The sequence below is a fragment of the Micromys minutus genome, assembly GCF_963924665.1.
Source record: "Micromys minutus genome assembly, chromosome: 8".
In the NCBI taxonomy this organism is placed as follows: Eukaryota; Metazoa; Chordata; class Mammalia; order Rodentia; family Muridae; genus Micromys; species Micromys minutus.
In genome coordinates this window covers 22,017,661-22,043,872 of record NC_137977.1, presented here as the reverse complement: position 1 = coordinate 22,043,872, position 26,212 = coordinate 22,017,661, and the positions used below count along the sequence as shown (strand labels likewise).

Below are 26,212 nucleotides of genomic sequence, written 5' to 3'. Positions count from 1 at the left end.
GTTCCGCCGCTCGCGCCTGGCACAGGACCTCGGAACCCACAAGTGGGTGGGCCGGAGCTGCCTCAGCCCAGCGCCGAATCCGGGTTGACCTGGGCGCCGCGATCTCGCCCCGCCTCTCGCGTCACTTCCGGCCCGGCCGCTCGCCCTCCGCCCTGTTCCCCTCCCGCTCGCCGTTAGGGAGGCTCTGCGCCTCAGCCGCCACCGCCTCCGCCACTCCCGCCCACTTCTCCGCGTCTACCGCCGCCGCTGCCCGGGGTCTCCGGGGGTCGCTACCGGGCTGGCCCCGCGCCACTGCAGTCGCTTCAGCCTTGCGGTAGAGGCCGCTTCGGGAGGAGACCCGCCGGCCGCCGTGCCTCTTAGGGCCTCAGTTCTCGCCTTGTCGACGTCGCCAAGGGTTCTGGAGAAGCGGCCAAGGCCGGGGAACGGGGCTTCGCGGTTCCAACGGTGGGTAAACGGGCGGGTGCCCGACACTGCGCATGCGCAGCGCTTCGCCGCGGCGGCCCTTCCCCCAACTCCCGACGCTGCGGCTGCCAGGCAGCCCGGGGTCCCACCCGCGGCGGCCGCTGGGCGATGCCGTTCGGGGTCTGGGAGATGCGGGGCACAGCCCTAGTGGGCATTCAGTCTAGGGGGCTTCTTTTCTGCTGGGAAGAGGAAGGACAGGCGGTGGCCCTGGCTGTCGGGGGGGTGTGGCAGTCTTGGGTTTCCAGCCGCTGCAGTGCGCGCAAACGGGTGTGTGCCTCCCCTCTCAGCCTCAGCCTCGCCTGCGCACAGGTTCTTCGCCACTTGTGCGCCCACTTCCTTCAAGATAAAGCTGGGCAGAGGAGTTGATGCAGGCCAAAAAAAAAAAGAGGTGGTTTATTCCGGGCTCAGCTGCGTCCCTTTTTTTTTTATGGTCACGTGAGATGAGTGGCTGCTGACTTCCTTAAGTCGCTCAGAGAATATAGCCAAAATTGGGCTGTTGGTGCACTGGGACCTCATTTAGAAGGCACTCAACCAGAACCAGGCCTGAGGGGTCGCTAATGTAGGGCGTCGAGTTTCAGATGGGGCGCCCAGCTAGATAAGATTATAGGAAGTGGAATCAGTTGGCACGCTCGCCTAGTGGGAACTGTTGAACTCTTCTTTGTAATCAATTAAACCCGAACTGACTTAGAAAAACTGTTGCATAATTTCATTCGGTTCCCTGGTAGCCCTTCTCATCAGCTTGGAGGAAGCCAAACTGAAAATGGCAACCACAACTGCAGTGTATTTGGTTGTTTAACATTAAGTACCTGTGGCATGCACGTTTGTAGGAGCTATTAAAGGGTAGTTGTGAATATTAGCTTTCTGTTCTTGTGAATTTGTGCCTTTTACTTCCCCCTTTGTAACCCATAGTGCTGTTTGGCCTGGGTTTTCACAGGCACTGTGCACTTAGTGAATACTTGTTGAATGACCTGGTCATCTGTTTGTCTTTTAGTGCCTCTTCTTAACCCTTTATCTTTTAAATTTAGGATATTTTCTCCAGTTTTACCAATTAGGCATCTGTAACACTGTTGAAGTCCTTGCAGTTTGTAGAGGGTCTGCCTTGGTGACATAATCTTCATTGAATAAAGTAACTTACATCATGCTTTATTATAATTTATTTATTATTATTATTATTATTATTATTATTATTATTATTATTATACTTTAGGATAGAAAGTGACTGAATTAAACAACGATTTACAACAATAAAATGACAGTTTTATTTTGAGACATGGATTCATGGAAGTCTGACTTACCCAGCTGAGGAGGAATGACTTCTAACTCCTTATCCCCCCCTCCAACCCTCCAAAGTGTTGGGATCGAAAGCATACACCATCACACTAGGATTCAAATTCTTTTTTTAAAATTGTTTTTAATTGTTTATTGTTTGTGTGTTATTATTCCATGGCAAACATTGCAGGTTAGAGGACAGCTTTGAGGGGTTCTCTCTATACCATGGGGTCTGTCTGGGGTAGAACTCAGGTCATCAGACTTGGTGGCAAGTGCCTTCACTCCTTAAGTCTTCTCTCTAATCTTTCAAATAATATATATTTCACAGTTGACATACAATTTAAATTTTCTCTATATCCCTGGCTGGCCCCACTCAAAAAATTGTACTGAACCTGCTGGGATTATATTACAGGTGGGCATCACCACTAGGTTCTGCCCAGAGTGTGTATACCCATTTCAACCCCCCTGCCTCAAAAACAAGAAACAAAACCAACAACAACAACAAAAAAAAAACCAAAACCCAAAATGTGTATGTGTGGCCTTTTACAGGGCTGCAGACAGTTGAGTCTAGGTCTTCTTCTTGATCTTGAACTTTGGGTCTTTCTTCAGTGTTGAGGTTACAAGCTTGAAATGCCGGTTTCTGTGTTGTTGGGGACTGAAGAGGGCTCTGTGTTTCAGAGGTAAGCACTCTTGTCTACTGAGTCACATTTTTAGCCTCCTGTGCTTTTGAATTGTATTTCTCTAAAGACTGTTAGGTAGTAGGTAACTTCCAAAACTATTTACCTATGTGTAGGTGTAGGTTTTTGTGCCATGGTGTGTGTAGAGGTTGGTCATAGGACAACTTTGTGGAGTTGGTTCATTTCTTCCATTTTTAAAAACATTTTTATGTTTGGATGTTTTGCCTGCATGTAAGTTTGCACTGTGGGCATGCCTGCTGTCCCTGGAGGCCAAAACTCCTGGAACTGGAGTTACAGATGATTTGTAGCTTGTGTGGGTGCTAGGACTTGAACCTGGGTCCTCTGGAAGAACTACTAGTGCTCTATCCATTGAACTCTCTAAAGCTCTCCTTTCACCTTTTTGTTCTAGGGGTTGAACTCAGATTGCCAGGCTTGTGGGGCAGCAAGTAAAGGTATCTCGCTGGTCCCAGGATAGCTTTTCTTTTCTTCTTTTTAAAAATATATATGTATATGTACACTGTTGCTGTCTTCAGACACACCAGAAGATGGTATCAGATCTTGTTACAGATAGTTGTGAGCCACCATGTGGTTGTTGGGAATTGAACTCAGGACCTCTGGAAGAGCAGCCAGTGCTCTTAACCACTCACTGAGCCATCTCTCCAGCCCCCCCCCCCCCCATAGCTTTTCTATGCTTACTGCCCTAGTTAGGTTTCACTTGCTGGGATAAACACCATTACCAACAGTTTGGGTAGGAAAGGGTTTATCTCACCTTACTGACAGAAGTGTTTGTCAGGACAGGAACTTGAGGCACAGCTGAAGCAGAGGCCACGGGAGAGTGCTGCTTATTGGCTTCCTCCTGTCTTGCTTAGCCTGCTTTCTTATACAACCCAGAACCACCTTTTGGGATGGCACTTCACCTTAGTGGATTAGATTCTCCCACATCAATCATTAATCAAGAAAGTGCTCCACAGACTTGCCCACAGGCCAGTCTGGGTTCCACCTTCCCAGATGACCCTGACCTCTGTCGAGTTGACAACAAACAACTAGCACACTTAATTTGATTTTTTTTGGAGAAACATTTATCTTGAATCCATACCCATTTTTTAACTTAGTTGTTTCTTTGTTGAGTTATGGGTATAATCTTTTTATTTTCTATATTGGTTAATTTTTTTTTCTGAAAATGAATGAATGAATTACTGGAAATTAATTTTATATAGCATCCTGTTTTATATAGCATCTGTTTTACAGATAAGCAACAAAGAAGCTGGTTTTATGTTTTTAATATTTATTTATTTTGTTTTTTTGAGACTGTTCTCTCTGTAGCTCTTGCTGTCCTAGAACTTGATCTGTAGACCAAACTCAGTGCTCTGCCTGCTTCTTCCTCCTGAGTTCCCACTTGATTTCATATTTGGAAAAGGGTCTTAGCCTAAATTTAGACTAGATATATCAATACCAAGAATCTGTTTCAACACATCAGTATTAAAAAGGCATACTTGGTAATATACTTTTAATCCCAGTACTTTGTAGGTAGAGTACTCCCAGGCATGTCTAGGAGATCCAGGTTAGTCTTGTTTATATTTGGTTTCAGGCTAGCCACGGCTATATAGTGAGACACTTGTACTGTCTGAAAAACAAAACCAATCAATCAACGAATAAATATTTTTTAGCTATATCTTTGTTAATAAAGTATCTTTGTAGCATGCCAAGAACATGAGAGGAGCTAAGAGTCTAGAAAAAGGAAGTATGGAATGTATAGATGAACTTGCCTACAATTTGTGCTCCCCAAATTTGAGTGCGTTGGAACTTCTCCAAGAGAGAACAGAAGGTTAATTTGTGAGTAGCTGATTTTAACTGGAAATGGGAACAATGAAGGATTTGGAACATGCCATTTTAATACAACAACTCGTTTCACATGACAAGTTAACAAATGGGAATTATGCTGTGGCTTCATACATTTTAAGGGAAATTGAAGCAGCAGTTTTAGTGGGATCTATATTTGTTAGCTAGGAAGGGCATCCACTTCAAAGTCAGTTGCAGCTTTAGTCACAAGCTCTGGAAGTTGACCAGTTGTGTCAGCTCTCTGAGCCTTTTTCTTTTTTCCTCTTTACCTTACCGGATGGTTGGAGGATTCTGATGGGTAGTGAACTGAAAAGTATTGGAAATGATAGCATCAATTTAAATACTTGTATTCTACTGTTGGTTACGTTAGAGGTGGAAACAACAATAAAGTGGTCTTTGTTGTTGAGATTTGCTTAAGGTTCACAAAACAAAAAAGTATAGTCCCTCCCTCTTTTCATTTTTAGACTTTAGGATCAAACCCATGGCCTTATGCATGTTAGGTCAGTGCTGCTTTTATATATGTGCTTGTTTCGTGTGTGTACGGTTGTATGTACTTACATGCACATATGGGTGTGGATGCTAGTGTTTCCTGTGTGAGTTTTCATTTGAAGGCCGAGACAACTTGGAATGTTGTTTCTCAGGAGCTACCTGCCTTGTTGTGTGAGCTGATCTCTCACTTGGAGCTGGGGCTTGCAGATTATGCTAGGCTAGCTTGTCTGCTATGGAGCCCCAGAGATCTTTCTGCCTCCCCAGCACTGTGATTACTTGGGCATGCCACCATGCCTGGCTTTTTATATGTGTACTGGGGATAAGCTCAGGTTTTCTTTCTTGGGTGAGCACTTAACTCTCTCCTCAGTCCCCACCTTTCCTTTTTTGTTTTTTCCTCTCCAAAGGTACTTTTTGCCAGCAGTATAAAATGAGAAAAGTTTCCATTTCTGGAAACTCAGTTGTCTAGAGTAAGTTGTAGAATCCCGCTAATACCTTTTTCTGTTAAAACATGTAATTGTAGTTTTATATTTCAAAAAATTAAGAAAAGTTATCCAAGTATGGTTTCACAGTACTCAGGAGGCTGAAGCAGAGGGGATCATGAATTTTAGACCAGTCTTGACTACACAGTATGACTCTGCCTTTAGGAAGAAAGAAACAAAAAAGGGGCTGGGGAGATGGTTCAGTTGTTAAGAGCACTTGCTGCTCTTGTAGAGGGACTAAATTAGATTCCCAGACTCCACATTGGATGGCTCACAACTGCTTGAAACTCAGCTTTAGGGGATCCAATGTCTTTTTCTGGTGTCTGCAGTCTCTCTCACACACACACACACACACACACACACACACACACACACACACACATTCTCTTTCTCTTTCCCTCCCCCCTGCTCCTCACTCTCTCCCTCTCTCCCTCTCTCCCTCTCTCATTCTCTTTCTCTTTGTGTCTCAGACAGGGTTTCTCATGTTTCTGGCTGTCCTGAAACTCACTTTGTAGGCCAGGCTGGCCTCAAGCTTAGAGATTCACCTGCTTCTGCCTCTCTAGTGTTGGAATCAAAGGTAGTGTGCCTTTATTATACTCAGCTTTTGTATAGTTTTAATTTCATTCTGTTTCTGTGTGTTTCCCTCTTTTCATCCCCCCCCCCCCATGTGTGTGGGGTGGTATCAGAGGACAACTTTTAGGAGTTGGTTCTGTCACCAAATGGGTCCCAGAAATCAAATTCAGGTCGTTAAGTTTGGCAGCAAGTACCTTTACCCCCTGAGCCATCTGTCTAGCCCAAGCTGTGGGTTGTGACCCCTTTGGGAGTTGCATACCAGATATTCTGCATATCAAATGCTTACATTATGATTCATAACAGCAAAATTATGGGCTAGAGAGACGGCTCAGCAGTTAAGAGCACTGGCGCTCTTCCAGAGGTCCTGAGTTCAATTCCCAGCACCCACATGGTGGCTCACAACCATCTGTAATGAGATCCGATGCCGTCTTCTGGTGTGTCTGAAGACAGTGACAGTATACTCACATACACTAAATAAATATTTTTTAAAAATAGCAAATTTACAGTTAAGAAGTAGCAACGAAATAATTTTATGGTTTGGGGTCACTACAGAGTGAGGAGCTATATTAGAGGGTCACAGCATTAGGAAGGGTGAGAAACACTGCTCTAGTGTTTTTAGTTTCTTTTTTTCCCCCCACTCCCGTCATTTTAGTTTCTTAATGTATTACATCTGTGTATGTTGTTTATTAGTATATCATTCACAACTCTGCTTTAGAAATATAAGACACTTGTAGATATGTGCTCTTCATCCCCCACCCCTGCAGTACAGAGCACTGGGCAGTGGAAAGCAGTTGAGAAATTTTGTGCATCTGAATGATTAGATTTGGCTGGGAAGCAGAGGCAGGATGATCTCTGTGAGCTTGAGGACACCCAGGTCTACAGAGTGAGACTCTGGGTGGTTTTGTTTTTTGTTTTTTTTAAAGATTTTTGTTTAGCATCTATCTAGGAATAGTTGCTAGATCCTGAAATCCCAGGTGTTTCCTGGGAGTTCATTGGCTGGTTAGTATACCTGAACTGGTAAGCTTCTGATTGAGGTGAGAGACTCTTGAAAAGATAAGATGGATTCTTATTCTTAAAAAAACATGAATGCATAGAGGACCACATACAGACACACATGCAAGAATTGAAAGTTGTTTTTCTCTTTTTATAGATTAACTGCTGAAGTACTGATCGAGTTCTGCGTTTCTTCAATGAGGAACTACAGGCTGATCTTCTGCCATAATCTCAAACAACCATAAATGACAAAAAGATGCTTGCTCAGTGAGGGTAGCTGGTGCAGAAGCCGTTTTTTAAACTTAGGTGTTTAAGTACTCAAAGGTAAGCAAGCTTTCTTAGTGGTAATGCTTTAGAAATCTACCAAGACTCTTAGAATTTGCTGTTTATAGCTGTTACTAAGTTTTTCTTCCGTTTGTTTTTTTTGCTATCAGTGATTCATGTAGTTAGCTATTTGATTAACTTTGAGGTTTTGTATTAATTAGCTGATAACCAAGTATATCAAAGAATAGATGTTCTTTTTCTAAGACTGTATGAATTCATGATATTTTCTTGTTCCTAACTCAATTTCTACCATTTCTAAAAATTGGTTGGATTGTTTCCTGGTCATGCTAATGGTGCCTTTGATCTAGCTAATAGAGTTGATTCAATGTTGATTCAATCTTAATTTTTTAAACTTTTAGAATCTTGGGATTCACCATTGGTCTGAAGTATCAGTATTTGGAATTTTTTCTTTTGAAGATGATCTTTTCTTTTGTCTAAAGAGTGGATTTTTCCTGGGATTAGTTAATTCTTTGTACTGCTTGTTATTTAATGCTTCAGACACTAGAGACAGTTAGTGTCTTTTTTTACTGATCTCTATCCTACAAAATGAAGACAACTATTACTTCTGGAGTATCTTGAGGATCTGGAGTTTTTTTCCTCACTAAAGTTGAAGTGTGGTAGTGCATATCTTTAATCCTAGCACTTGGGAGGCAGAGGCAGGTGGATCTCTAGGTTTGAGGCCAGCCTGGTCTACAAAGAGAGTCAGGGACAGCCAAGGCTTGTTACACAGAGAAATCCTGTCTTGAACAACAACAATGATTACTCTTGTTCCTATCAGGCCTTTACTTATAAAAATGTCTCAAATGGGCCCGTCAGTTTATTAAAGGTGATTCTCTTCCTGATTACCCAGTCTGAAAACTGAGGGTTCATACTGCAGGGTTCAGAGTTGGGTTGGGTTTGACTTCTAAAAACTTTATTGTCACTATGCTTTCAGAGTGAAAGTCTTGGGGCCACATTTGGTCCTTAATTGTCTTGGGATCTTAATGTCATTTTCCAAAAGGTTTGGATGACTTGTTTGATGCTGTAAAGTGTTCAGACTTTACAGAGCATTCAGACCAGTCTGTAGTAGAGAACAACCTAGGTAATTAGACTGACCTGTATTTGTAGGCTGTATGATGGGCCTGATAACTGGGACATACTTAAATAGATGAGTGCACATTCAGGGGTAAAAGCATTTTTCTTTAATGTATTTATTCATATTGCCACCTGTTAATTATTATAGTCCTTTTTTTTCCCTTTTTCTATTTTCTTTTTTGTCTTTTATTTGGCAGAAAAGACAGCTTTGATTTCTGGCTGCAAAAAAGCTATGAGGAAGAGCTCCTCCCCTTCCTTGAGTAACTGCAACTCCGATCTTGCTAGCAAAATATTTGGAATTCCACTTGATGAGCTGCAGCAGGGAGGACATCCAGACAATGAGGTTCCATTCATAGTCCGCCACGTTGTGGACTATATTGAGGAACATGGTATACATTTACTTATTTTGAGGGCTAGCTTTTGTTGTAATGAACACAATTTACCCCTTTTTGATTTTGGATTTAATTTTTTTCTTAGTACGAATAGTGCAAAGCATGAAGAAAAATTTAAACACCTAGAAACGATAAAAAATATTTTTGTTTAAATTGATTTACATAGAAATGGCAGTTGCCCAGCTGAGAACATTTTCAGTGGGGGTAATAGGAAAATTTAAAATGTAGAGGGTGGGCTGAAATAGAATATCCTTCTGAGATAGTATATGTTAGATGTTCAATTTGGTTTTTTTAGTTAAATCTGGGGAGCCAAGAAAGGCTTTCCAAAAGTATGAGCATTTTAACTTGAGAATGAACATGATTATGTGACTACACAGTTGAAGGTGCAGCTTAATTCTTGCCTTGAACTAACATAGGAGGTCTGGAGCAACAAGGGCTGTTTCAAGTCAATGGGAATGCTGAGACAGTGGAGTGGCTTCGGCAGAGATACGACAGTGGAGAAGAGGTGGATTTGGTTAAGGAAGCAGACGTCCCCTCAGCCATTAGTCTCCTTAGGTTTTTCCTGCAGGAGCTCCCTGAGCCCGTCATACCTGGCAGCTTGCATATTCACTTGCTGCAGCTTTCTCAAGGTAACAATTTGATTTTTACCAGTCATTTATTATTAGTTTTAGAGTCCTTACCTTTTAGAAATTTGATATGTGTGTGGTTAGTATATATTTCAGAGATTAATTTTTTATTTCCTTGCTTGTTCTCTGGGTATATAGTTGAGTGGCAAATTTCTTAGATCTTTGTAGTACTTATTAAAACATTTAAGTATGTATTTTTGTGTATATGATGTATGTGTTTATATAAGTGTGAGCATGCATGTGTACCACTTTGTGCATTATGAGCATCAGGGGACAGCCTTGAGTGTTGTTCCTCAGCTTCTACTTTTATATGGATTCTGGAGATCCAAACAATTAAGGAATTAAATTTAGGGTTTCAGACTTTGTGGCAAATGCCTCTACTTGCTGAGCTAGTCCTCTGGCATGAGCTAAAGTTTTAAAGGTATATATAGAGAAATAGATGATAAATACAAAATAAACACATGATTGTGATATAATGATAAATCAGAGATGTTAGGTACAATTAGTGTTAATTGAATTTTGCTTTTAATTGATATAAGTGACTTAAAAAGATTTTTTAAAAATTACGTATATATGTGTGTCTGTGTGAGTGCAAAGTCCCAAGAGGGTGTCAGTCCCTCTGGTGCTAAGGAACTGAACTAAGAATTCCTGCAAGAACAGCATACACTGAGCTATTAAGCAGTTTCTCTTTCTCTGGAAACTCTTCACAGAAGTTAATGAAGACTTATCCATCTGGTTTATTCATTTTCATGTTTGTTTTTGTTTTTTGTGTGGTAGGGTCTCTAGTAGTCTTGGCTCTCCTAGAGCTTACTATATAGTCTCTGGAGTGTTGGGATTAAAGCCATGAACCACCATACCCAATTACAATTAATTTCCACTAATTACAGGCATGATGTCTTAAAAACATTAAATTATTAAAATATTAGGTATAGCAAAAATATAAATCATGTGATGGTCTATGTCCATAATCCCAGGCATGTTTCATTCAGTTCTGAGACCTGAGTACCTGTGTGTTTGAGTGTACAATTGCTGCTATCACAGAGCGTAGGAAAGTCGTTGCTTTTAAAAACCTTAAGTAAACTATGTGACTTAAGTAAACCTTAAGTAAACCCTTTCCTGATACACAACATTTTGTGTGTGTGTGTGTGTGTGTGTGTGTGTGAAGGGAAGAGGTTGATGTCAGTTGTTGTCTTTAGTCATTCTCTATCTTAGTGTTTGAAATAGGGTCTCTCCCTGAACTTAGAGCTCTGAGCCAGCTAGATTGCTGGCCAGCCAGCCCAGGGTTCCTCATGGCTCTGCCTCTCTGGCCCCGGGATTATAAGTACATGGCTCTGTATTTGGCTTCTTTAAGGATGGTGGGAATCTTGAACTCAGGTGATTATGCTTGTGCAGCAAGAATTTTACTGACTTGAGCTGTCTCCTCAGCTCCTGATAAACTGTTTATAAGTATGTTGTCTTGCAGAAATGGCCAATATTATCACGACCATAAATAACCATTTATTTTTTTCCCCATGTGAGTTAATTTTAAGAAATCTGCAGGAAAAAAAAGTAATGTTATTTTGAAGTACCTCTGAGAAACTCTCCAAAATTAGACCATTATCCACTACAGGGGTTTCTAAAAACTCATTGATGTAACAAACAGAAGGCCTAGTAAGTAGCTTCTGAGATATGCACTTGGTAAAAAAAGAAACCAGAGCTAGGGATGGTGGTTTATGCCTGTAACCCCAGGACTAAACACAGGAGGATTGTCTATGAGTTTTAGGCTAGCCTGGGCCAGTCAGTCTAGGCTGTCAAGTGAGACTGTCTCAAAAACAAAATTAAAAAATTTAGAGGAGAAACCAAATGAGAAACAGAAAAACCTTTCAGTTTAGTTGGATCATATTATGTTTAGCGATTCTTTTCTGAGTGCCAAGAAAGAAGAAAATCCTGTCATCCTGTTTATTTCTTATTTTCTTGTTTATTCATGAAGGAAATTGTCATTGATAATTGCTTATTGATGGCTCCTTAGTAGGTTTTGTTCACTGAAGGTCAGTGTCTTTTGACTTCTTAGAGTGGGCATTTGTTTGGAAACCCAGGTCTAATGTTGCAGGAGACAGTATGATGAAGAATTAGAGACTTGAGGCACATGGGTAACAGGTGGGGAAGACATCCTACAGTAATTGAGAGGCTGAGTCCTTTTTCTCCACCTTCCCTTTAAACTCTTCACTTAATAAGGGAAATGTAAAGCCCCTAAGGTGTTTGGCCTCTCCAGAGGAAGTGAAGAGGTTTGAATTGTTGTAGTAAAAAAATGATGTGGGTGGAGTAATGTGAACCTGGCAAAATATCTGAGCTTTACCTTTTACTTCATTAAGAAAACCTGTCATTATGTTTTATAGATTATAATAATGAAGATGAATTTGGAAGAAAGTTGAGGTTCCTCTTGCAACAGCTTCCACCTGTTAATTACAGTTTGTTAAAGTTTCTGTGTAGGTTTTTAGCCAATGTAGCATCACATCATGAAGAAATTTGGTCTGCAAATTCGTTGGCTGCTGTTTTTGGTCCAGATGTCTTCCAGTAAGTTATTTCACAACTTTTGTTTAAGTTTTTTAAAATTGGGTTTGTGAAATGGAATCAGTATATTGTCTTCCCAAGGATCATAGGATGCTTGGTGAACCATTATTTTTTACAGTATATCTGATTAATTCTCAGAGCATTGCTGTGTTCAGGGTACAAATTAGATTTTACAGATGGGAAAACTGAGGAACAGAATGATGACATAAATTGCTCAGTTTCATAATGTGACTCACTGGTGGTTTTTTTCATTTTACCTGTAATTAATTTAAGAACTCAGCTCAATTTAAGCTTTTATTCTTAGCATTTACACAGATGTGGAAGATATGAAAGAGCAAGAAATTGTGAGCAGGATAATGGCGGGACTTCTGGAAAATTATTATGAGTTTTTTGAGAATGAAGAGGAAGATTTTTCATCAAATGATTTGAGTTCAATTACTGAGCAGGTGAGCATATTCAATATTCTATTTCTTAGAAAATATAAGCCTATGCTCTTACTGGCTTGACATGAACTTACATAGAATTTACTTTCTAAACTAAAGGTGGTTCTCTGGTTGTTTTGTAATTAATTCGTGTGGCATATGACTTGATTTTATACCCTTACTCCTACTTTCTGATATCAGTTTAGGTACTAAGCAAAAGGCATTTATTATATATTAATTCATAGTGTTGGGGATTGGACCTAGGTCTTTGAACATGCTAGGTAATTATTCTATCATTGAGATAAATGTTCAGCTAGGAAAAAGTCAGAGTACATGGTAGAAATTGTTTTGTATTTCATTCCCCAGACCTATTATTAACCTAGAAATTGTTGATTTTGTGTAGCCCAGACTGCCCTTGAAATCTAGATAACTTCTTGAGTGTTGAAATTACAGATGTATGTACCAGCATACCTGGCTAGTGGATAATTTAAAATTTGTGACTCTAATAAATTATTCAAATCCATGATTTATGTATTGATTTTTGGATTGTTTTATTTTTGGTTTGTATTGTTTGTGTGATGATAGGGTCTTAATTTAACCCAGACTGGCCTTGACTTCAGTAGGTAGCCTAGGCTAATCTTAAATTGCATTAGTTTTCCCAGTGCTGGGATTGGCTTCCATGCCTGGCTCTTAAAATCCATTGTTTAAACTCTGTTAACGATTTTTATTTTCTTTTGTTGAGGGAAGATCTTGTGTAGTTCAGGCTGGCTTCAGACTTGCTGTATAGGCAAGAATGATCTTGAGCTTCTGATCCTCCTGCCTCTACTTCCCTGGTAAAATTCTAGGCATTCACTACCACATTTGGTTTTATGAAGCACTATTCACACTCTGCCTGAGTTATATCCTTAGTTCCTACACTTTTACATTTTTCTTTTTTCTTTATGAATTAGGGATTTTAGAGTCTGAATAATTGCAATTTCCATTATTAGTTGAGACGCCTCAGGTTTAGAATCTGTGAGTTAGAGAGATCTGTTGTCACAAGATTTTTTTTTTTTTTTTTGAGACAGTCTCATTGTATATTTCTGCCTGGCCTGGAACTTACTGCAGACTCGCCTCCATCTCACAGATCTGTTTGTCTCAGCTGCCTGGGTGCTGGGATTATGGGATTTAAAGGCATGAGATACCACACCTGGATAGTTTATTGATCATAGTCTGGTCTTGACCTGGTTGTGTAGCATAGGTTGGCCTTAAATTACTGACGTCCTTAGCTCAGGTTTCTGAGTGCTAGGATTATTGGCATATACCCTCACTCTTAGCTTTAGGTGATTGTTGCTTGAGAATAATATCAGGAGGATAGGTTGAGGTTGTCATAAAGGTTGTTTTGTTTTGTGACTGAGTCTCATGCAATCTAAAGCTGACCTGGAACTCCTTAAATAGCCAAGGCTTGCCTTAAGCATCTATTTCTGTGGCTTCTCCTTTCCAGTGTTGGGATTAGAGGCATGTACTATTATGCCTGGCTGATACTTAAACTCTAATGTCTTGATAGTTATACATTTATCTGTTGAAATTTTGTATGTCATCCTTCTTTAAATTACATCTTAATCCAATAGCTCTTTTAGAATTAAGATTAAAACTCTTCAAAATAAAAGAGCAGTATGTGTGTTTATATCATTGATTTTTCTATGTTTTCAAGGTTTTTGACTTGCTGGAAAGTGATGATAACAGCCTAACTAGTATTTATAATTGCCTAAAATTTGCAGTGTATTCCTTGGTTGTGCTTTATATTGTGATATAACTTTGTAGAGTTTTTTTGTTCTATAATTTCCTTACTTGTGTTGTACTATATGTCTATATGTATTTTGTCAGTATTTTTATATTTTTTCAAGCATTAGAAAAATTGATTTCAAAATATATTGTGCTTTTACTTTACAAAGGATGACACTTAATTAAGCAAGACTGAGAAGAAATGTTGAAATTCTTTCTGTTTGCCCATGGATGGAAAAGATATTAGTGAGGCTGGTGTGATTGTACATGCCTTGATCCCAGCACTCAGGAGAATCTCTTGAGTTTGAGGCCATGCTAGTCTACAGACCAAGTTCCAGGACAGCCACGAGTGAACAGAAAAAAACCCAGTCTTGAAAAATCAAAGGAAAACAAAAAAAGAAAAAGATAATAGTATATTGAGCAAAATAGCTCCAGGAAATAGGGTAGTGAAGTGGGCCTTGAAGTAGGATATATGTTTATGAGTTGCTAATTACTGGGATCTCTTTTCTTTTAAAAATATTGAATTTTATGTGTATGTGAGTGGGTGTCTGTGCACATGTGCATGCCTGGTGCCCTCAGAGAACAGAAAAGGGTGTTGGATCTTCTGGAACTGGTTACATATGCTGGGAATTGAACCTGGCACTGGAAGCAGCCAGTGCTTGTAGCCATTGAGGGATCTCTCCAGACCCTGGGGAAATACACTTCATGTTTTTCTTTAAGCAGTTTTGATTTGTTAGTAGAATTGATGAGGTATTTGAGTGAAAGTAAGATAGTCTCAAACTCTGAGCAGTTGTGTTTCAATTGCTTTAACTAAATACTTCTTAAGTCTCATTTACATATTTTAAGATACTTGTAAGTATGGCTTATCTGGTGGCAGTGCTTGCTTTTTATTTTAATTTTGATATCTGAAGAAAGCCAAGTTTATTCAGTACTGTTTTGGAGTTTTGTTCCATTAACCTAGGTATTTAGTTGTTAAACTCTCCTGAAGGTGGTAAATAATGAAAATCCAGTGAGGTGGTTTGAAGATGGAGGTGATAATTATGTTTCTTTATACGTTTGAGAAGGCAGGTAGCAGCATTCTCCACAGTCTGGAGTCTGGAGAGCAGGCATTTCACGAGACCCTAGAGAAGGGAATTACAGCAGTCAAAGAAAGAAGAGATGTAAGTATGGGTGAAGGTTTTCCTTAAGTGAAGTCGAGGCAGCTGCATAGGACAAGTTCAAGTTAACTTATGAATAAAGAGGAATTGTTGAGCAGAAGTTAAAGTGGACAAAGGAAAGATGAAGACCCTTCAAGGATTAATTTGGAATGAGAGGACATTTTACTGTATTCTCATGCCCTCTCTTGCTCTAAGTAATTGTATCGGTTATTACTGCAGGAAGTTCCATGGACTGTACTGGGAACTGGAAGTGAGGAGGAGAAAATCCTACAGGTCATGTTTTTAGTTGGATAAAATAATGCTGATGAAAATATTGTCAGTTATGTAAGGTTTATTGACTTAAATGTGATACAGTCAGTATGAAGTAACAAAAGGCTTTCATAGTTCCAAAGAGCTATTATCTATAGGAACAATGACTTTTGAAAACTAATTCTTTACTTTTTTAAATTTTTATTTTTTTAATTTTTTAGAATGTGTGGTCTATGTGTATTTGTAGGCTAGAGGACAATATGGCTGTCTGCCATTGTTCTCTATCTTATGAGATGGGAATCTCAATGAATTAAGTGCTCACTGATTGGTCTACATCAGCTGGTCATTGTGTCCTGGTGTCTTCCTGACTCTGTGTCTCCAGTACTAAGTATACAGATGTGCATGACCATGTCTGGTTTTTATATGGCATCTGTGGATCCAGATGGAGGTCCTAATGCTTGTGTGGTGTGCTATCTGAGCCAACTGAGGAATCCAATGTGCCTTAGCATGTGTGTATGTATGTATGTATGTATGTATGTATGTATGTATGTATGTATGTTTGTGATACATACGTGTTTGTATGTACATGGGCACACTTGTGCAAATGTGCATTGTACATGTGTATACCTGTGTGTGGAGGCCAGATTGGTGTCTTCCTTGATTTCTTTTTGTTTATTGTGGTAGGGTTTCTCACTTATACCTAGACTTTACTGACTTGGGCTAGTCTAGCTAGCTAGCTTACTTTAGGAACCCTGTTTCTTCATTTTGAACACTGGAATTATAGGCAGGTCGTCATTCTTACCTGGCTTTATACATGGTTCTGGGAATCTGAACTCTAATCTCATACTTGCATGTTATATACTTTACTCTCTGAGCTATTTCCTTAATCCCCAAAATGATTTATAAAAGTGATACATATTAAGATTACCAAAAATAGGTGGACTGAATTAGTATTTATTCTGCTTAAATAAAAATTAGTTCTAAATTTATTGTGTATGTTGGTGATGTGGGTGTGTTGGTTCCTTGTGGAGGTTGGAGAACAACTTGGGGAAGTTGTTTTTTCCTTGCCATATAGGTTCTGGGGAACAATCTTGGACATCTAGTCAGGCTTGATGGCAAGTGCCTTTATCTGCTGAGCTGTCTATCCAGCTCACTGTCCCCTTTGACGTTTTCTTCATCACTGTTTTATGGGGTAGATAAGGCATTACATTTATAAGCACAACAAATTAAATGGAATCTGTCATGTATTTACAAACTCAAGCCATTGACTTTTGTTGTTTTGGAGCACCGTAGGTTATACCCACAGTCTTAGGTGTGCTAGACCATTTGACAGATGATATCAGCTATTGTTTAGAAGCTCCCACTTGGGTTTATATAGTTTTATTTAGGCAGCCATGTTGATAAGAAAGATTTCATGGGTGTGGTATTTGACATTTCTAGGACACATAGTCTCATAGCAAATTTCTTTCCCTCTGGCTTTTACAATCTTCATGCCTTCTCTTGTCAATGGTCCTTGAGCCTTAGGTGCAGGAGTTCTTGCTAATATATCAGTTGGGGCTGGCACCCACAATCAGCTTGTTGTGTGCGTTTTGGTCAGTTGTGGTTGTCTGGCTAGTTTGACTAGGCTCAAGATATGCTGCTCAGTATTTTAATGAGTAGTATTAGCTTATAAAAGCTATTAGACTATTTATTGATAGTTTCTTCTTTGGTATAATTTATTTTTGAGACAGGGTCTTGCTGAGTAGCTCACATCAGCCTGAAAGTCACTTTGGAGCCCAGGCAGGCTTGAATGAACTATTAGAGGTTTGTGCCACCACATCTAACTGCTTCTTTTAGATAACCTTAAAATATATTTCACGTAAAAATGGTTTATTACATTTTCTATAGTATTTTAGTGGTCTTTGTTACTTGTTTTTGTTAGTGATTACTTAGTATAATTGGTTTGGTGATAGAGACATTTTATACATTCTACTAGAAAAATGTAATTACAACTTTGTGAGTAATAGTTAAAATGTGGGACTGGAGAAATGGCTCAGTGGGCTCAGTGGGGCTCCAAAGAATCTGAGTTCAATTCCCAGCACCCACATGACAGCTCTCAACTGTCGTAACCCCAGTATCTGCCATCCTTATACAGATATATATGCAGGGAACATACCAGTGCACATAAAATAAAAGTAAATTTCTTAAAACATAGTTAAAATGTAAGTTCTTTGTTTCAGGGTTTTCTTTTTCTTTTTTTGGGACAATGATGGAGACTGAATCCAATACCTTGTAAATGCTAGGCAAGTCTTCTATCACAAGGACTACGTCACTTGCTAGGGTTCCATTTTTTAATGAAAAAAAATGTAAGCAGAAGTTAACTGACATTTTTCTGAAACACAGTTAACACCTAAAATATTTCATTCCTCTTTTTCTCTTTGGTAGGGTTTCACTGTGTGTCTCTCAGGCTTGCCTAGAATATTTTGTGCAGACAGGCCTAGAACTTTCAGAGATCTTCCTGCCTCTGCCTCCTGAGTACTTTGACTAAAGACAAGTGTGCCAACTCAGCTGAAATCAACACTTTAATAATATTCTTAACTCCCCCTTTATATCCTAAGCTGGCCTCTAACTTGCTGTTTAGGATGACCTTGAACTTTTAATAATCCTGCCTGTCTCCCAGTTACCAGGTTTATAGATAAGTTCCACCCAAGTCAATATTTTTGTGCCCTCTTTTTTCACATTTAATATTAAATGGCTTGTTTAGTATACCTAGAAGATGGAGAAAGTAACTAGACATTTTCTATATTAAATTTATAAAAACAGTTTGAAAATGAAGCTTTAACAATTATTTTTGAGGCCGGTCTTGTATAATGTATAGTCCTGGCCAATTGGAACATGCAGTGATCCTGCCTTTGCCTCCCCAGTGTTGGAATTGCCTGTGCTGCCATGCCCAGCAAGATGAAACATTCTTACTGTTACATCTAAAAAGCTTATTTTTTAGATTGTAACATTATTCATATTTGTCCTTCATCAAAATGCTGTTTGACATAAACAAAATTAAAATTAAAAAGTTACATTGTTTTTATACTTGTTTAGTTTTATTGTTACTTATTTAGGTTTTTAGTGTTGGATATTGAGCCTGGGCCCTTTAACATGTTAGGTAAATATTTTCTCTGTTTTATTTTGATATAAGAAAGTTGGCACTTTATAGCAGAGATTGGATTAGGAAATTTAAAGATGAGTTACTTGCCTTTATATTATTATTACTATTATTATTTATTTATTTATTTATTTATTTATTTATTTATTTATTTATTTAGAATAGTGTATTTGGATAAGCTTTACTAAATTTAAACCTGAAATCCTTTTGAATGTAGGTTAATGAACTTTCTGAGGAAGAAGAGGAAGATGAAAAGCTGGAACATATAGAAGAACTTCCAGAAGAAGGTGTAGAAAAGTCAGCTGGCATGCCAGAGGTGTTGCAGTTAAGGATGACTGAAAACATCCTGGAATCAGACAGTGTTACAGCATCAACAAGGTAAAGATTCCAGCTGAGTCAACTGTCACTGTAGATAGACTCAAGCACCAAGAGATGTGTTTGTGAAGCCGAGCTGGGGATACAGCTAGTGCTGGAGAGTTTGCCTAACATGTGTAGGGCCCTGGGCACTGAAAAGAAGAAAGAAAAGGAAACAATTTTGGTTGGATATGGTAGCATGTTCCTGTAATCCCAGCATTTGGGAGGCAGAGGTAAGAGGATCTCTTTAAGCAGGAGTCCAGGTCACACAGGTTATAGATAGTAAGACTCTTTCTCAGAAAAAGAAAGACATATGAGTATAAAAAGAGCAAGAAGAAAACTAAAATCCAGTAAGGAGCTTCATTTACTGATGTTTCACCTCAGAAAATAAAGCCTGTGTGTCTTAAAATTTGTTTTCATGTTAGCTAGCTAGTTGGTTGGGTTGGGTAAGATTTTATAACCGTTGAAATAGAATTTCTGTGCTATGACAGAACACCATGACCAAGTGAGCTTTTACAAGAAATCATCTAATTGGGCTCATGGTTTGAGGGAGTTAGGGTCCCAGGGGAGGGGAGGGCATTGGGTGTGGCGCTAGACTTTTTGAACCCTCGAAGCCTGTCTACAGTAGTTTACATGAATGCAGTGTTCATGAAGAACAGAAGGGGCTAGCAGGAGTTCAAAGGCCTGACCTGAGTGCTAGGGATCGAATTTGAGTCCTGGAGGAGCAATGAATGCTGAGCCATCTCTGGCCTCCTGAAATGACTTATATTTCTAGCTTCTAGGTTAGGGTTAGGTTGAATATGGGCACAAGGATAGAATTGTAAGCATCATGAAACCGCTGATCAGTTTCTGCCTTTTTAAAAGGAGTTTATTTTGTGTGATATGTTCTCTACCTTCTCTCTCTTTCTCTTTCTCCCTCCCTCTCCCATTTTCTGTGTGTATGAGTGTTTTGCATGCATGTATGTATGTGTACCATCCTCATGCTTGGTGCCCGTGGACATCAGAAGAAGACATCAGACTCCCTGGGATTAGAGTTACAGATGGTTGTGAGCTACTATGTGGGTGCTGGGAATGAACTCAGTTCCTCTGGAAGAGCAGTCTGTGCTTTTAACCACTAAGGCAACTTTCAAGCCCTGAAAATAAATCTTAAAAACAAAATCCCACACATCATTTTATTAGGTCTCTTTAGTATCATCCTGTTTTATTTATAATAATAAACCAAATTCTCCAATGATCTGTAAAGTCGTATAACTAGGCCCCCCCCCCCCCCCCCCTTTACTGACAACTGCCCCACCTCTTTTTTTACTTTGACTCTTGGGTAATATGCCTTTGGCATTCTCTTCTGGCTATAGCAGAATTCCTCAAATGTGCTGTCATGTTTTCCCCTTGAGTCTTTGCAGTTTCTTTTTATTTAGATATATAATCCTCTGGATATTTGCTTATGTTTTTCAAATGTTATTTTTCAATAATGACTCTCCCCCCCCCCTTTTTTTTCAATTCTTTTTTACTTTGTCTATAATTGTTATAGCCATGTAATTGCTACATTTTGGATCTTAAATGCTCATCTGAGGCCTTTGATAAAAGTTGTATGTACCAGGATAGTGGTATTGGGAAGTGATTAAACCTTTAAGAGGTAAGATCTAGTGGTTTTCGGGCTGGAGAGATGGCTCAGTTGTTAAGAACACTGACTGTTCTTCCAAAGGTCCTGAATTCAATTCCCAGCAACCACATGGTGGTTCACAGCAGTCTGTAATGAGATCTGATGCCCTCTTCTCTTGTCTCTGAGGACAGCTACAGTGTACTTACATAAATAAAATAAATAAATCTTTTTTTAAAAAAATCTAGTGGTCATTAAGAGCCCCCTGAATGAGGTTTTTGGGGTCCCTTTAGTCTTTGTTAATTACTATTATCTTCCAGCACTGGCACACAGAATACAATCAATAGAATTTTGTTTACTTAATCCTTCTTACTTACAGGAGTCACATGCATGCATATCTCTGTACAGTTGTATCTGTGAACCTCTCACTAAACCTAGATCCTGTTTAGGCTAAACTGGCTAAAATGTTAAGAATCTACCTGTTTTTCCCTTTCTCCTTCAGTGTTGGGGTTGTAGACAAATATGACACTTTTGTGTGTGCACTGCAGTCTCAGTGCTTCATTTTTACACAGCACCTGTTTTACCCAGTGAGCCGTCTTCCCTATCCTACTTTTATATTGATATTTATAGCACTAAGTTGTCCATCAAAAGTCCATCAAAATGCTGAATGTGTATCAGTGGTATTGGAAAACTCTAGTTTTCCAATGTAAATGTATTTTATTACTCACCTGATATAAATGTTGTCTAAAGGCTTACTACTAACCTAGGCCTAGTCCTGGAAGCTCTAGCCTCTGTCCAATCTAATTTAGGCTTAGAATGTTTTCAGCCTCTGAGATGTATTGCTGAGTAAGCTCACCTGTTGTTGGTCTGAGCTGACTGGCTCTTTCAGTTCAGCTCAAACTGCTCTCCAAACTGACTGTTTTAGTTTGGCGTCTCTTTCTGTGCCAATCTTGAGTTGCTCTGCTTGATCCCATTCTAACTCTGTCAATCTGTTCTGATCTTCTGGCTCTTTCTCATTCCCTGGCTCCTTCTGTCATCATCTATATCCAGCTTGTTCTCTCTCTGCAACCTTTTACAGCTGTCCCAGTAAAAATGCCTCCTCTCTGTAGTGCCTCTAAAGCCTTTTCTCTTTCTTCTGGTGAGAGTTGGGCATATTGTATTCTTTTAACTCTTTCTCTGATTGGTCACTTTCAAACATGGCTGCTTCCTTCTATAAACTAACTTTACCTTCATTGTTGATCAAAAGTGTGTACTAAAGGCATGTCTGTATTCCAGCCAGAGGGGTTAAAGGTGTGTGCTAAGGACTGAGCCACACCACAACTCGAAACAGCTTTTTTCCCCAGTAAATAACATGATCTCAGGGTTCACAGTGTGATCAACTATCCTGCAGCGTTTCCCCTTTTTTGTCTAAACAAAAGACTCTCTAACATCAATACATTCTGTACTATCTGGTAAGAATGACTCGCAGTGTGTGGTCCATTTGTATTTGGCAGCCTTGGAGAAAGTACTCTACTATATCCTATCTTGGTGACTCCAAAGTTCTGTACCCAAATCACTTTCAATCATAACTTGAATTTATCAACCTAAAAACATCACTTAAAATATTTTCCTAAATCCTAAATAACTTAACTGTGAGACTATAACTATCTAATCTTCAGCCTCATCAGAGACCTGAGAAGGAATAAATATTTTCTCAGTAAACAGGAAATGTAGAGCAAGCAGCTTCTAAAACTGTAGAAATGAGAGACTGTTGGCCATCTGTCATTCAAGATTCCTCTGCAGTGTTGGAGCATCTCTATCTCCTTTCTCCCATATGTACTATAAACAAACAAGCATACATATTTATTTATATTGTATTTACTTTCAGATCACAAAGGACATTCACATTGAATTTCAGCTTGTTTTTGCAAGCAGCTTTTAAATTGAAATTATTGCAATTCCTATGTGCCTGCCTCTGTCTCCCAAGTGCTGGGATTAAAGATGTGAGCCATCATCACCCTATCAGTTGTTCACTCTAGAATTTAGAAAACAACTAATTTATAGAGATCTGCCTGTCTCTGCTGGGATTAAAGGCATGGGCTACCTGCCTTCTCAAATATTTTATCTTAGCTCCAAGTCATTCCAATTCTTAGAGATTTAGAAAACAAGTTTGAATTGTGTTAAACCTTTGAATTTACTTAAGATATTTTAAATCGGGTTGGAGAGATGGCTCAGTGGTTAGAGCGCTGACTGCTCTTCCAGAGGTCCTGAGTTCAAATCCCAGCAACCACATGGTGGCTCACAACCATCTATAATGAGATCTGATGCCCTCTTCTGGTGTGTCTGAAAACAGTGACAGTGTACTTATATGTAATAAATAAATAAATCTTGAAAAAAAAAGATACTTTAAATCTCTTAACTTTTTTTATACTAAATAAGAATATCCTTTTTTATTGAAGAGGAAAACTTAAAAGCTGATGTCCAGGATGGTGTAGGCCATGTGGCAGTCTGCAGTCTAATATTCTAATGTGGAGTTAAGACAAGTCATTTAAGAAAATCCAAGACTTTTCATGCCAGTAAGGCAAGTATGACTTTGGCAAATTCGTTTTAATAGCTGGGCAGTTAGTACCTTTTGAAAGACCAACACATGTCATGTCCTGCTTATGGACAGTCTGTGAATGTTCTTAATATCTTTTATTATTTTTCTCACAAGCATTCTTTATGGTTTGTTTCTGAGATTGGAGGAATGCTACTTCTGTGTTTTCTGTTGCTGCAACAAATTACCTCCCATATATTCATGGCTATGTTAACCACATATGACTTGAATTTTCCTATTTGTCCTTCTGGCCCTATACACTTGACTCATCTTACACTTTGTTTCACCTGAGATAAAGTTCTAATTCCTAGATCTGAATATTTATCTCCTAAAGAGGCCAATCTGGATGCAAATATTTTGGTGAAATTATTGTTACATCTGCTCCTGTGTCTACTGAACCTTTGATTTCAATGCCATTTTTCTGCAGTTTTAGCTTTGGTGTCTGATTATTTATAGCAGTTTGCCAAAATACTTGTTTTCTGGTCTCCTAAATTTCTTGCTTTATGGAAGCTGTTCTGTTCTTGATTACATTTAGAGCAGTGTTGTTTTCACCAACAGGCATTAAATCTTTTAATTGCTCTTGACTGAGTGTCTCTGATGCTGACAGGTATTAATTGAATTGAATTTGATTTTGGGGTCTGTGGGAGACCCTTTAGAACATTTCCCAATGACAGAAGGTCATTCTGAATTCCAAGATGTTGTGGAATGGTAGTTATATCAGCTCCGGTATCCACTAGACCGTCTATTTCAATACCATTTACTTGCAATCTCAATTTAGGCCATAATTTTAATTTCCCCTTTGAATTCCTGGATGTATGATGAATCCTTGGGAAGTCAGTCCACTCCTTCCCAAGATCATCCCTTCTCCTTTTCTCCTTGGGAACAAAGAACCTTAAATTCCTGTAGTTATTAAGGTTTTGGGGATAGAATAGAATGTTTACCTCTGTCCAAGTCTAGAGCCACACTGCCTGAAGTAGCATGCATTAGATCTGCAATACTTATTTGAAAGATTTCAGTCTACATGTTACTCCTTGCCTAACAGGAGGCAAACAGCTTGTACTTTTTGCTGTGGAGCCTTGAGCCAGGCCTCCCCATTTCGTTTCCCTTTTGTATGAACTTGCCTTGGATTTCTCTTGGAGCAGAGACAGCCCTTGCCTCATCACCTTGTACACCTCTGGAAGTCCAGACCTTCTTTCTGATCTATTTTTAGAAAATATATTCTTTGTTGCAAATGACCATATTTCCCACAGTTAAAGCACCAACCATTTTAAGGTCTGAGACCTTTAGGGGTTTGGTCCCAGTCTATTTGTAAATGATCATATTCTCTGCAATTGAAGCACTGGGCATTTTGATATTGGAGACCTCTAGCTATAGCTTGACATATAAAATTACCATAGCACATGCTAGAACCAGTATCAGTTGTACCCCTTATTCACTCATCTGTGACTGAGACTAATCTTTTAAAAAAAAAAAAATCAGTGACGGTTTCTTTAGGGCCTTGTATAGTCTTTGTAAACAAAGTGGATCTTTTTTTCTGGTCTCCTTAAATTAGTCCCAAGCTCTTAGAGCCACTAAACAACATTGTTATATAGCAGTGTCATCAAGTTAATTTGTTCTTATGTATCATAGTGCCCTTCACCTAGTGACTGATCTTTGACTGTTCATTCCCCTTGCTCTATTTCCTTATTCAATATTCCTGACTTCTTCCCCCATCATGTCACCCATCTCAGCTGCCGAGCGGCCTCTAGAACAGCTGCCATCAAATCCCTTCCAGTCTTAGGGAGTAATTTTGAGTGGCTCAGTTATTTAGAATCTGTTCACATAAGGTGAGTGCATCCCATATAAAACTACAGTCTCTTTAAAATGCCTTAGATCTATCATCTCTATAGGATGCCATCCTAGATCATAACCTTGTTCCAAACCATCAACAGGCATATGCTGTATGGGTACTCGGAAAGCTGATGGTGGTTGTGTTGTAACCCTGAGCCACCTTCTCCCACTCTGGTGGCCTGGTTTGAGGTTAACCCTTTCTGTGGAAATGGGCTGTATCATTAGGTTGTCCTCCAGCCTTTTCAGCTTTTCGCTGACCCCACTGTACAGTTTCTTTTCTGCTTTCCTCCTGTGGAAAACTCCTGCTCTCTCGCTTAGTCACTAGGACTGCCCCGAGCCCTTTTGTTCTCCTTTTTCCTGCACTCCTTGCCTCTCAAGCAGTTCCACTCGCACTCACAATTTTTCCAGTTGCAAAGCCAACTCTGCAACCTTTTAAGAAACGAGAGCAGACAGTGGACTTGGCCCTCCATTAACCAGTAATCAAGAAAGTGCCCCATCGCTGGATCTTATGGAGGCATTTTCTCATTGGAGGTTTCCTCCTTGTGTCAGATTGACACAAACTATCCAGCATATATATTTACATATTTTTCTAAGAGAATGTCATGGAGAATAAGCCAGTAAGCAGTATCCCATCCCCCACCTCACCCAGTGACCTCTGTATCAGCTCCTAGAGTTCCTGTCCTAATTTCCTTTAATGATGGCCTGTGATGTGGAAGTGTAACCCTTTCCTCTTCAGCTTGCTTTTGTCATGGCATGTCATCAAAGCAATAGAAACCTTAACTGAGACAATATATATGTCTGTAGTTTGTTTTATTTGAGTATTGGAAACTTATGTTGTTTCATACACTTAGCTTAGAGAAATATTTTTTGAGATAGATCTTAATAAAGCCTTGTATCCACAGAGATCTGTCTGTTCCGCTTTTCCAGTGCTTGGATTAAGGCCATGTAGCATTACACCCTGATGAAAAAAAATTTTTAAATGCTTTTTTTATATAGTGAGGAGTTATTTAGTAATTCTTCCTACCCTAGTAACAATAGTGGCATTATGGATACTTTATATCAGGTCATTGATTGATAGATTCCTCTTGAAAATTTAAGTCACCATATATATTTTTCTTATATTAATGTTTGCATTTCAATTTACCTGTTTACATGCTATAATAGTTTATTTGCTTATAATTAGGCTTTATATTAATATGTCCAAATACCCAGTTAGGGTGAGTGTTTTTCACAGCCCTATGTTCTGTTTGTAGCATTTTGGAATGAGCAGTCAGAGCAGCCGTAGCACAGACTAATAGCAAGAAACTTTACTGTTATTTGCCAAAGTCATAAAATGGTTTTAATATCTTTTCTTTTAAAAAAAAATGAAGTCTCTCTT

The 26,212-nt window shown here is 39.1% G+C and overlaps 1 protein-coding gene across 1 annotated transcript in view; it reads left to right on the top strand.

The window, feature by feature from the left end:
- The first annotated feature begins 207 nt into the window (after positions 1–207).
- The window catches only part of FAM13B (family with sequence similarity 13 member B), a 61,486-nt gene continuing 35,481 nt past the window's right edge, over positions 208–26,212 (top strand). The window contains exons 1-7 of the mRNA XM_080920327.1: positions 208–444; positions 6,939–7,105; positions 8,377–8,568; positions 8,988–9,200; positions 11,573–11,750; positions 12,052–12,193; positions 18,696–18,856. Of these exons, the coding sequence (XP_080776453.1) occupies positions 8,412–8,568; positions 8,988–9,200; positions 11,573–11,750; positions 12,052–12,193; positions 18,696–18,856 (851 nt within the window). The 5' untranslated portion in view covers positions 208–444; positions 6,939–7,105; positions 8,377–8,411. The remainder of the gene's footprint in view (positions 445–6,938; positions 7,106–8,376; positions 8,569–8,987; positions 9,201–11,572; positions 11,751–12,051; positions 12,194–18,695; positions 18,857–26,212) is intronic.